The sequence below is a fragment of the Entamoeba invadens genome (assembly GCF_000330505.1).
Source record: "Entamoeba invadens IP1 unplaced genomic scaffold scaff_1105074725743, whole genome shotgun sequence".
NCBI lineage: Eukaryota > Evosea > Mastigamoebida > Endamoebidae > Entamoeba > Entamoeba invadens.
Window position 1 is genome coordinate 104679 of NW_004440146.1, and position 12273 is coordinate 116951.

The 12273-nt window shown below is 27.0% G+C and overlaps 3 protein-coding genes across 3 annotated transcripts; all 3 read right to left on the reverse strand.

Moving 5' to 3' along the window:
- Positions 1-6006: 6006 nt before the first annotated feature.
- EIN_383130 (hypothetical protein) lies at positions 6007-6567 on the reverse strand (the record flags this gene model as incomplete). The annotated part of the gene is made up of 1 exon (XM_004254412.1): positions 6007-6567. The coding sequence occupies one exon, from the start codon at positions 6565-6567 to the stop codon at positions 6007-6009; it is 561 nt and encodes a 186-aa protein (XP_004254460.1).
- A 2690-nt stretch (positions 6568-9257) lies between these two features.
- EIN_383140 (hypothetical protein) lies at positions 9258-9752 on the reverse strand (the record flags this gene model as incomplete). Its single annotated transcript, XM_004254413.1, has 1 exon — positions 9258-9752. One exon carries the CDS (start codon positions 9750-9752, stop codon positions 9258-9260), a length of 495 nt encoding a protein of 164 aa, XP_004254461.1.
- A 70-nt stretch (positions 9753-9822) lies between these two features.
- On the reverse strand, positions 9823-11578 carry EIN_383150 (hypothetical protein; the record flags this gene model as incomplete). Its single annotated transcript, XM_004254414.1, has 2 exons — positions 9823-11024; positions 11254-11578. The coding sequence occupies 2 exons, from the start codon at positions 11576-11578 to the stop codon at positions 9823-9825; spliced, it is 1527 nt and encodes a 508-aa protein (XP_004254462.1).
- Between the last annotated feature and the right edge of the window lie 695 nt (positions 11579-12273).

Here is a 12273-nt window from a genome sequence, read left to right on the forward strand (position 1 = left end):
TTTCATAGCTCTGGCATCACCTGATTAATAAGTGTATAAACTAACTTAAATAGGTAAAGGTTTTTTGGTTTATTTCTTAATATACGGAAATCGAAAGTCAATTCGAAATATAAATAGAATAGTGTGTTTCCCAATGTTTTGCATGAAAATAGACCAATTTAAATTAAGTGCTGTCGACTTTTGAATTCCAGCTTATTGTTTTGTGTTTGTTCGATTTTCGTACTTATTATATTTTTTATTTTATATTAATTATTAATTATGAATAAATACTATTATAATTTAGTAAAACGTTTTAAAAGTTATATTTTTATTTGGAGTACTTATATTATCAAAGATAAGGATATAATGAATGAAATTTTGTATAACTCAAGGAAACAACGTACAGTACCTTACGTCATAAAACTCTTATTTTATTGACATTCTTAATAAATTAATAATATTTTTAAATATTATTTTGTTTATTCTTGTTTTTACAAATATACCTTTTCCATTAATTATCGATAAGCCAAAATTAGCTTTTTAATTAAAATTGTTTTAGTGTACAATTTTGTCAATTAAAAATAAAGTTTAAAATTAACACACAATTTTAAAGTTTTTTAAATTGTATTTTTTGTTATATTTGTGTTTTTTATTATTTAGTAAAATATCCAGCCTTGTATTAAAAATATTGGGGTGATATTCCCGAATTTGTGGCAACAAAATAACTTATAGACAAGCGATTTCCCAATGAATACAAGTCGGTGCCACGTCATGATGCAATTAAGCATCCCGTCCATTAATTAAAATTTAACCAACCGTATTAAAGCTGGTGATGCAATTTGTGTTATTTGAATAGGGAGATTTCCCGATTTTTAAACAAAAATTTATATCATTTTATAATAATAGTTTTAATTGAAATTAATAAATATATAAAACCACTTTTTTAATTTTTGGTTTCAAAGTGTGTTGAAAACAGTGTATGTTATAAGAATAGATTAATTTATATTTTAATGTATAAAAACCCAACTACGATTCTAATCAAATTATTTTTCATTTAACTATACATGAAAAATCATCCTTATTTTTTTATGATAAAGGAAAACTTCAACGAGTCACAACCACTATACAAAAAGATGAACAATTATTTCATGAAAAAACAAAGTATGATTTTATTACACCTTTCAATTTTAATACAATTCTTGAAACTCCTGTTTATGAAGAAAATGATACTTATTTTAACAATTATAAAAACATATTTCAATTCCAAGAACCCGGGGTGGTTGTTGATGTCAATGCATTAAAGTGGAGTAACAACATTTATCACCACTTTCAAAAGAAAAACACAATATTTTATATTTTTTAAAAAAGCAATACGTTACAACGTTTCATAACAATTGAAAGGGGTATAATTGGACCTTTACAAAGTATATTCTCAACTCCAACAAAAAAACCTTACAAATAACAAAAAAAATATTAATTGTTTTTTTAGTATTTATTGTTTAAACATCAGTTTGTATATATTATAATTATAAACAAATACGACAATAATTGAATTGTTTATTAAGGTGATAAAATACCTGGTCATTGTTGTATAAAAACTTTTTTAATGAATAGTTTGAAATATCTATCGTGTACAATGAACATAACGAAAATGTATAATAAGTATAAAATGATATAAATTTTTGTTTAAAAATCGGGAAATCTCCCTATTCAAATAACACAAATTGCATCACCAGCTTTAATACGGTTGGTTAAATTTTAATTAATGGACGGGATGCTTAATTGCATCATGACGTGGCACCGACTTGTATTCATTGGGAAATCGCTTGTCTATAAGTTATTTTGTTGCCACAAATTCGGGAATATCACCCCAATATTTTTAATACAAGGCTGGATATTTTACTAAATAATAAAAAACACAAATATAACAAAAAATACAATTTAAAAAACTTTAAAATTGTGTGTTAATTTTAAACTTTATTTTTAATTGACAAAATTGTACACTAAAACAATTTTAATTAAAAAGCTAATTTTGGCTTATCGATAATTAATGGAAAAGGTATACCAGTTTTTTTTCAATTTTATCAATTTGTTTTTTTCCTTTAATTATAAATGGAAAAAAATAATTTTGTGTTAAAATCAAAGTATTAAAATTATCTACAAAATTTTTTAAATCAAAAGTCATGTTTAATTTTTTAAACTGATTTACATTAATTACAATCAAGTTTATTTATAAATTGTGTTATTTAAAATTAAAACGATATTGTAGTGTAAATATATGTCTGATTATATATATATATATATATTATAAAGACATTGATGTGCAAAAAATTAAATATGTTGTGTTTTTATTTTATTTAAAAAAACAAACAATAAATATCAACTTATTTTTTATTAGTCAAAAATAAATACAAGACAATTACAAAGTAAGTAAATTAACTATTCTATCAATAGATACTCTATTTGCCTTTTCTTGTACCCAGCACATTTCTATCACTTTAAACGGGGTTTCTGGAATGTTTTCTTTTTTTTCAAGCCGTTTCCCTGACATTACAAATTCAGCTATTTTCCAAGGAAACTTATAATTCTCAATTGGATACGCTTCACACCATGCAAACACTTCAAATACAGTTATGCCAAACGAAAAGACGTCCGCATATTTTGTGTATTTTTCTTGTTTTAATACATGTACATTGGTGTACCAATACCTTTGGTGAAAGTCATGTTAGTCATCAACAAATTTACATTTCTTGCACTTCCAAAATCAGTCAATTTAGCATTCACTTTATCATTTGAATTTAATGAAAACACAAGGAAATTGTCTGGTTTGATGTCTCGATGTAAAATGGCGTTTTCATGTAAATACAAAACACCACTTGATGCGTCCAACATCGTTTTGATTCGAAGTATCATATCAACATTGTCACTTGTTTTGTGTTTTATCAAGTCTTGTAAATTGCTGTATTGTGCGAACTCGGTGACCATACATTTTGTCACATGCAACACATGAACCACAACTTGTACACATTGTACTATTTGCAAAAGAATACGTTTGTTCTACACAATCCGAACAACCATTTGGACTGTAAAACTGATTTGCTGGACAACTCAAACAAACGCCACTTGAAACAAAATAATTTACGTAGAATGTTAAACAGTTTCCATTTGTGTCATCACATGTTTTACATGATAAATTGCATTGGGAACAAAACTACTTCCATTTGCTGAAAAAAAGATTGGTTGGACATTTTGAACTACTTTTTTCTAATTACTATTTTTTAAGGCTTATTTGTTAGTTGGTTTGAGTAATATCCAAGTGCATGAAAATGTTAAGAAGAAAAAATAAAACGGGCATGACAGTCTTTTTTAGAGATCAAACGACAAAAAAAAGAAAAAAATAACACTATTTAATAAAAAATAACAAAAAACCAAGGAAACGTGTTAAAAAAGTATAAATTCTATAATAAAAAGGAAAAGAAGAAGAAAAAAGATGACAAACAAATAAAACAACCTAAAGAAAAAACTAAAAGTAAGAATATAAATATAAAAAAATAACTAAAGAAGGTGACAACTTTGTGTTAGACAACCCACTTGATATTTTGACAGAAAGAGAAAGTTCAAATGACGAGGTTTTGAATTATTCTACATCCAGTGAAATGTTTAATTATTACACAAATATAATAATAAACAAAAAAACAAATATTAACGTATTGAACAAAATTAAAATTAAACAGTTAAATTAGGTTATAAATCAACATAAAATATAACTCGATATTTAAATGATAAGTTCAACTGCTTGTTTTAATGAAAAGCATAAAAATTCCAAATTTCTAATTGTCGTACAAAACTATAACAACAGTATTGTATATTGATTGTAAATGGAACAAATAATAAAATTACGTGAATAAAACGAAAATGATGAGAAAAGCCAACTTATTTGATTCGAAGACTTTTTCACTGCAAAATTTCGATAAATAGGAGGTGGTTGAATGGTGCAACCAAAAAAATATAATTGAAATTATATTTGCAACTTTAGTTATAATTTTGTATTAGTATTTTAATTAGAGTAATATTTTCAAATAAATTTGTTTGTGTTTTTGTGTTTTGTTTCAAAAAAACATATAATTATTTTATTATAATTATACTATAAGTCAAAGATGCAATGTTTTAAAAATGACCATATTATATTAAATAATAATAATAATATTTATTATATAACAAAATTCACTGTTTGTTTGAAATAAAAAATAATAATAATTATACTAAAAATATAGTAATGCAAAACACACAACAAACAATAAACGTTTTATTAATTGGCGATGTCGGTGTTGGTAAGGTTTATTAAAAAGAAACAAATTGAACGAAATTACAAATAGACTTCAGTAATTAATATAATTACCAAAAACGTATATTATGATGTTATACCCGTCATTCATTATGAAGATTTTCATAGCAAAGTTTGTTTTAATAAATGGCTAAAAGTATTAATAAAAAGAAACTTATTATTGACAGAAAATTTGTGGAAATTAGATTTATTGAACAGTGTTTGTTATTTCATATTTATTGTTATTTTAATAATTAATTTAAATATATTTAAACGTGTTTACAATATTAATAAAATTAGTTTCTGTATAGTTATTATTAATAATTATAGAGTCATATTTGTTGTAACAAACAAAATCAAAATTCCGATTATATTATTATCACATACGACTCTTTATTGTTAAATTGATTACAGTTTCAACTATACTTAATAATTATTATAAATTCTTAATTATTTACAAATATAATTAGTTAAATATTAATCGTTAAATAACTAAAAGGTGGTGCAGAGAGATTTCGATATTTAAGTCCCTCGTTAGTCAGATTTGCAAATTGTGTTGTTTTTTGCTGTTCCCAAGACAGTGTTGCTTCTGCAATAAATCTTGAAATTTGGAAATCAATATTTGATACAAACAAAAAAGATACCAAAATAACTAAAAATTTCGTTTTAATAACAAAAAGTGAATTAAAGAAAAATTTGGAAATTGACGTTGAAGTTCATAAATTTTCGGAAAAATATCACTATAAAGTGTTCGAGTGTTCATCACAAAGGAATAAAGGACTGACCAATATGATCACCACAGTAGTTTCTGAATATATTGAAAACGACTTTATTAATAAAGAAACAAAATTTCAAGATAAAACAGTGGAAAAATCCAATTGTCAGTTGATTTAAGAAGTAATTGCTTCAATTGGTTTTAAATTTTTTAATTATACACAATAAAACTATTATGTTGTTATTTTCAATGACTTTTATTTATAATTAATTGTAATCAAATGGAAATGTTTTAAATCAATATAATACATCAAATAATTGTTTATTTAATTTAACAATCGATATTTTTAAAACACTTCAAAATGGCATTAACACTTAAAAACGTCATTTTTTATTAAAAAATACAGTAAAACCTCCCAAGAGCGGTACTTTTGAAGAGCGGGTTCTGTCAAGAGCGGCATTTTTTGATTAAAAATAAAAGAGTTCTTTATTGAGCGGTAAATAAGGTTTGATTGGCTAAAAATGCTCGCTTTTGGGAGGTTATACTGTAATAATATATTTTTTTGATTTTTTGTTATTTTTTAATAAAATCATATTTATTTTCAAAAATGTATTAACAAGTTTTTTGTTGTTATTGTATTTAAAAAATATCTTTTACAGGGGGGCTAAAAAAACCGCTTCCGTCTTTTTAACCGCTTCCACTTGATTTTATAGATTTAAATAATATTAATATAATAAAATGTATGGTACTGTTTACCATGAAGGCTGAATATGCCTCGTGGAGACTTTTTCTGTCCCAGGTGGTTATTTGTATCATACTTTTTATTGTAACGTTATTAGTTATAACTATTAAATTGATAGGAAGCGGTTAAAAAGACGGAAGCGGTTTTTTATCCTCCCTGTACTATCTAAATTCGACCAAAATAACAACAATTTGTTTGTAATAATAACAATCAACTTAAAATTTAAATTATTCGAATTGAACCCTTTTAATTTGTATCCATTTGTTTTTGAGTTTTCAACCCTTTTTTCTTAAATTGGGAAACAAGGGTAAACACCATTTCATCAATATTTACTCCCAATTTCGACGAAATCTCGAAAAACATACAACCCCATTTTTCTGCAAGACGTTCTCCCTCTTCTGTAGACACTTCACGGTTGTTTTCTAAATCACTTTTAGTCCCACAAATGGCATAGATGATTTCGTCTCCAACTCTTTTGTTGAGAATTTCGTACATTTTTTCTCTGTGTTTAGAAAGAGCTTTAAACGATTCTAAATTGTCAATTGAATAGACAATGATATATATACCAGAGTTTGGAATCCAAATATTTTTCATAAATGCTTCTGCGATAGGATAATCAGTATACAATTCAAGTTGGACAGCAATGGTTCCGCCTTCAATAGTTAAATGTTGACCATACCAAGGTTCAATACAATAATCAACTTTAACATTAAATTGATGTAAAGCATAACGTTCACGAATTGCACGACGTCCAACACGGGCATTTCCAAAAAGTAAAGCAACAAGTGGATATGTATAATCGCTCATTGTTATTGTTGTTTTGTATTTTCATTTGTTTTTATCTAATTATTAAATGATTTTAACAAAAAATCATTAAAAAAGAATACAGCTTTTTATTTTTTCTCGTCTTTTTACAGAACACGGTGAAGCACATAACGTTTAATGGTATAGCAAAAAGACTCACACGTGGAACAATTCAACAATAAATTATTTGAACAAACTAAAAAAATATGGATATTACAAAATCAGTAAAAAAAAGGTAGAAAACCTAAATATTATGACGAACTCTTAAAACCTCCATGTTATTTTTTGTGTCAAAATTGCATATCACTCAGAGAAACAAAAACAACTAGTCGAGGAAAATTTCGAATTTGTGTGCATTTCAACTCTTCAGCGATACTTAGAAAATAGCGACATTATGAATAGCGTGGAACTCAACCCGCTATCTTTTACAGAAGATACCATCAGAGGAAGAAACGCAAATTCGGAACAAAACAAAGAGTTACAAGTTGTTAGACTCGGTGAGTCGGTGCGATATCAGAGAAGCGGATACGCAGTTGTTTTTGTGGATGAATCTCATTGGAAAGTCGGAAATGTTCGAACACGTTCATGGGGAAACCGAGGAACAAAACACATTCAAATGACATCTTTCAAGACGTTTAATTTAAGGTGTGTCTGTTGTATTTCAGAGTCAGGAGAAAAATCTTGTCGAGTGTTACAATTATAATAACTAAAAAATAAAAAACATTTGTTTATCTTGAGCATCAAAATACTTTATTTGAGTTTTATCTTATTGAGACATGAATATGGTTGATTGCACACGAACATGACAACTGTCAACGAAATTGGTAAACGGTGAAATCCATGATATAAAGTAATTATTTTTTAAATTCCGCGACTAAGTTGTCAAGTTTTTATGAAATTTAGTTAAATCTTATTTAATTGAGTTAACATTTTTATTTTTTGAATAATATAATGTTTCGAAAGGAACATGGGTTGTTTTGAGTATTTTTTTTTAAAATTGGTGTCTCTGTTTTTTTTTCTTTTTTTAAAAAGTTATTTTAGTCATTTAAGTGTAAATACAAATAAATGTAAAAACTCTTTTTAAGTTGAAAAAAATAAGACAACGTTTTGAAAATAAAAAGATTAGAAACGTGTCATTGAATAGTTTTTTAGTCTAATGATTATCATTTGTTATTAAAATTCAATGAAATTATTTTAGTATTTATTGTTTGTCATTTAAATATAAAATAACAATCTTATTATTTAATAACACCAAATAGAATAATTTAAAATAAAAATTTATTATTCCCAGTTTATGTATATAAATTCTTCATTCAAATTAGATAAATAAGACTAATTTTATTATCAATTACAAAATTATTTTAAGGTTGATAAGTTTTTTTTAATTGTATATTTTAACACATTAAAAATTAATAAATAAAGAAAATGAGTCAAAAATTTCTTATAATAAGGCAATGACGATCAAAGAAATGATGACAACGATTAACCCAAATGCAGCTTCGGGTACATCTGGTTCATCAGGTTCATCTGGTGTTTCGATAATAGTATCATTACCATAGTAGTAGATATAGTAATCTTCATCGATATCTTTTTCACACGTCTGGTAAGCATACTCAAGTTTTGGTGTTTTTTCATTTGGCGCAGCACACTTTTCATCACTGAAATAGTATGAAGTTAAAGTGGTTTTATTTGTCTCAAATTTGTATCCAGTATTACCACTAATAAACTGTTTTTCAAAAGTCTGACCGTCATATTTTTAGAACTTCCTAAAGTCCCGTTTTTTATTTTTGTTTTTTCCTAAAAAAACAAAAAACAAAAAATCGAAAATACAGACTTTATTTTGAAAAAAATACTAATCCCATTCAATTATTTTCGTACAAATTCAGGAAAATGTTGGAATATTAGCCATCCTTTTCCAAAAAAAACCGATCCCGTTATTTGATTTGACCTTAACTCGATACTTTGCAACATATACACAGCATTGTTGACCTAAAAGCACAACAATTAACGTTTAAGTAAATTGGATGTTGTTGTTTGTGTCGAGTTTTAACTGATAATTACTTTCGTTAAAAAATATTTTCAATTAAAAACAAACATGTGGTTATCTTCTCTGAATAAAAAATAATGAAATAAAGAGTTCAAAAAACATTAAAAAATACAGCAAATGTTTGATAATTCTGACAGACACAAGTCAAAGGGCAACACTAGAAAAATAATACAAAATAACAATAATGTTTTGTTATTGGATATTTTAAAAAAGATGTTCTCACTGAAATGATCAAAGAAGATGTCGACTTTATAAAAACCAACAAAGATAAATTATCAAATCATTTTGATATTTTTATTGTTTTTGTGACAACACAACTAAGCATACTAATCTTCGAACTAAGCTTTTGTTTTGTGAATATTTCATTAATTATTAAAATGTTTGATAATGATAAAGATTGACATTAAGTTTATTTGCTTTTGTACTAAAATGCACTTTTGGGATCATTCATGTGTTTTTCTGAAACAAAAAACCCGTTACTTCAAATTTTATATGGTTTTTTTAATGCTTAAAAATTTTTCAAGTAAAAAATATTTTTTGAAGACTGTTTTTCTCTTTTTTACTTGGAAAAAATAAGCGAATTTATTACAAAAAACGATTCCCAAAAATATTAAACAAAATAAATGCAAAAAATCGGGACACCTCACTACCGACTTTTGAAAAACAGTTTACATGTATTATTCTTAATGAAATACATATCTGCATATGGTGTTATCATATCCAAGTTTGCTGTTATGTTGCAGTCATTCTTTCCATAATAAACATCTCTGTAATAATAAGAAGGGAACGTCTCGAGTATTTCATTTTTATAATTAGAAACTTCTGTTGATGAATCTCTGATATTTTTACAAGTGTCAGCTGTGTACATCTTTTCATCGTTTTTGATTATAACATATTTTGTATCATCTATTGGATTTACATAGCACTTATTTTTGATAAATGTTTCGATATACGTTTCTTCTTTATGGACATACAACTTCTGGCCATAGTATTTTGTTCTATAAGAACCTGACCCTAAACACTCATTAAAAGTGTCTTCTTCATACTTTTCAGTGTCTAGTATTTTACATTCCTTGTCTTTGTATGATTTGAAAACAGCTTTTTTATCATCAACATTCAAAGTGAAATAAGACCCATTCATATCAATGCACCTACGTGACGTGTATAAAATGTCTGGTAATGGATATAAATCACCACTGCATGTTGTAGAATTAAGATATGTTCTTTCTTTCAAAATAATACGATTTTTCCATATCAGGTCCGAATTTATTAATTGTACCAGGGTCTGGAGCGTCAATCCATTTCCACTCATCTGAATCGCAAGATGGCGCAATTTGTAATTTCCACAGACTAAGTATAAAATTAGTATATTTCATTCGCTGTACTTTGTAAACAGCATCATCATTTGCATAACATGAATAAACGGTATACACTGTGATATATCCAGTGTGCTGTATGTATACTCGACCACATGTTTTCGCTCTGATAAAAACAATATGATAATCGCCATCAGATGTTTTCGTGCACACTTTATTATTATAATAAATTTCTTGATCAATTTCATTGCAAGTGGAATCTTTGTATTTCCAGATTATGACTTGTTCGTTGTTAACTTCAAAGTTATAATGAGAGTTTGTATCCGGTACACATTTGTTATTGGTTGTGTAGCACCTGTCTGCGCGTTTTGGTTGGTCGAAATTATTTAAAAAAGTGCAATCTATATTTGCGTAGTAAATTTCTCTGTAATAAAAAGTATCGAATTGTGCAACCTGTTTTATTTTGTAGTCAGATATAACTTCAATAGAATTGGATAATTCATCACAAGTATTAGCAGTATATACATTTTGATCAAGTCTAATTTGAATATATGGTTTGCCATCTTTTGTGTTAATGTAACACATGTAAGGTATGTAATAATCAAAATAATTAGCTTCTTCGTGAATAAATAAAAATGGTGGGTAGTAAATAGCTTTTGCTGAAGGGCGTGGTTCAAAACAAAATCCTAACATCAATTCTTGGTGTGCTGTATATACAGTACTAGAATAATCGAGTTTTGTACATTGGGCATCTTCATAGTTTGTAAAATAGACATTGTAGTCATCAACACTGAGACTGAAATATCGTTCATCAACGTTTATACACTCAAGTGTTGTGTATAAATGGTCGGGAAGTGGATATGTAACACCAGTGCATGTAGTTTCGTCTGGATACATTCTTTCTTTCACATAAAACGAATTTGAAATTTTTTCTGTGACTTCATTTATAGTTTCAGTGCTGGTAGAGTCAGTCCACGCAGACTCGGCAGAAGTGCAAGATGGCGCAATTTGCAATTTGTACGGCTTGGTTGTGTCTCCAGTCGCAATAATTCTCTGTGCTTTATTAGTAGCATCCTTATTCCCATAACATCTACCAACTGTATATAATATGTAGTATCCAGCGTGTTGTATGTATACTTGACTTGATGTAGATTTGCCATCATAAAACGTATAGTATTGTTTATTATTGTCTAATACACATTTTTATATTGATAAGTGTAATTATTATCGAATGTGTTGCATGCCCCATCTGTGTAATACAAATGAGTTAATTCATTTTTAGTTGTTATATAATTAAATCCAGAAGATGCCGAGTTAGACATACACTATCCTTCTTTTTATAATAGTTATCTGGGAAATTTGTAAGCGCCAAATTGCTAACGATATTACAATCTTTTGATCCACTGCTAACTTCTCTGAAGTAATATTCTGGAAAAGATGTTACTTTTTGTACTGTTTTAGTTTCTAACTTGGTTGTCGATTCAAATGCATCTTGGCATGTGTTTCCTGCATAAACGTAACTGTCTTTTTTAACAACAACCAATTTGTTATCATCATCAATATAACATATTCCTTCGACATAAACTTGAAAAGATGTCGAATCGTCTTGAATGTAAAAGTTTGGAGCAGTAAATTGATTAACAGGGCTCATACTATTGTCACATTCTCCAAAATTTTTTTCTATGTTAGATTTATCATTAATCGAAGTAGTACATTGCGAATTGGCGTAATAAGTCATGTATACTTTTTTATCATCAATATTGATCGTCATGTTTTGTCCTTCAACATTAACACAACCAAGAGAGGTTATATAATAATCAGGAGATCCATTTTTGCAATCATTCTCTTTATATACATTGTATTTAACATAATACCCTGAAAGATCAACATTATCAGTTTCTTTTAAAGATGCAGTTGTGTCATCTGTCCATGAAGTAGCATCACATGAAGTTGCATATTGAAGAGTGTATTCAGTTTCTCCTTGTTTCTTAACAACTTTTTGAGCAGCTGATTCGTTGTGTCTATAATAACATGTGTCGGGGATATACACAACAAAGTAAGAAGTCTGTGTATTCAAAACAACTGTTGTAGATACACTGAGATAAATGAAAGGTAAGAGCAAAGTAATCAATAACTGAATTTACTTGTTATATTTAGGTATATATTTCAATATTTCGTTTCAATTATTTTATGTGTATTTTATTACACATATGGATTATAAATGGTGTAATATTTTTTATTATATAATAAATAAAGTAATGAAAATAATTTGTTTTATAAAGTCTGTCTAAAAAAGTTGTCCATTTGACAAAAAATTACACAAAATATGTTTAAAAATTTGGGAAT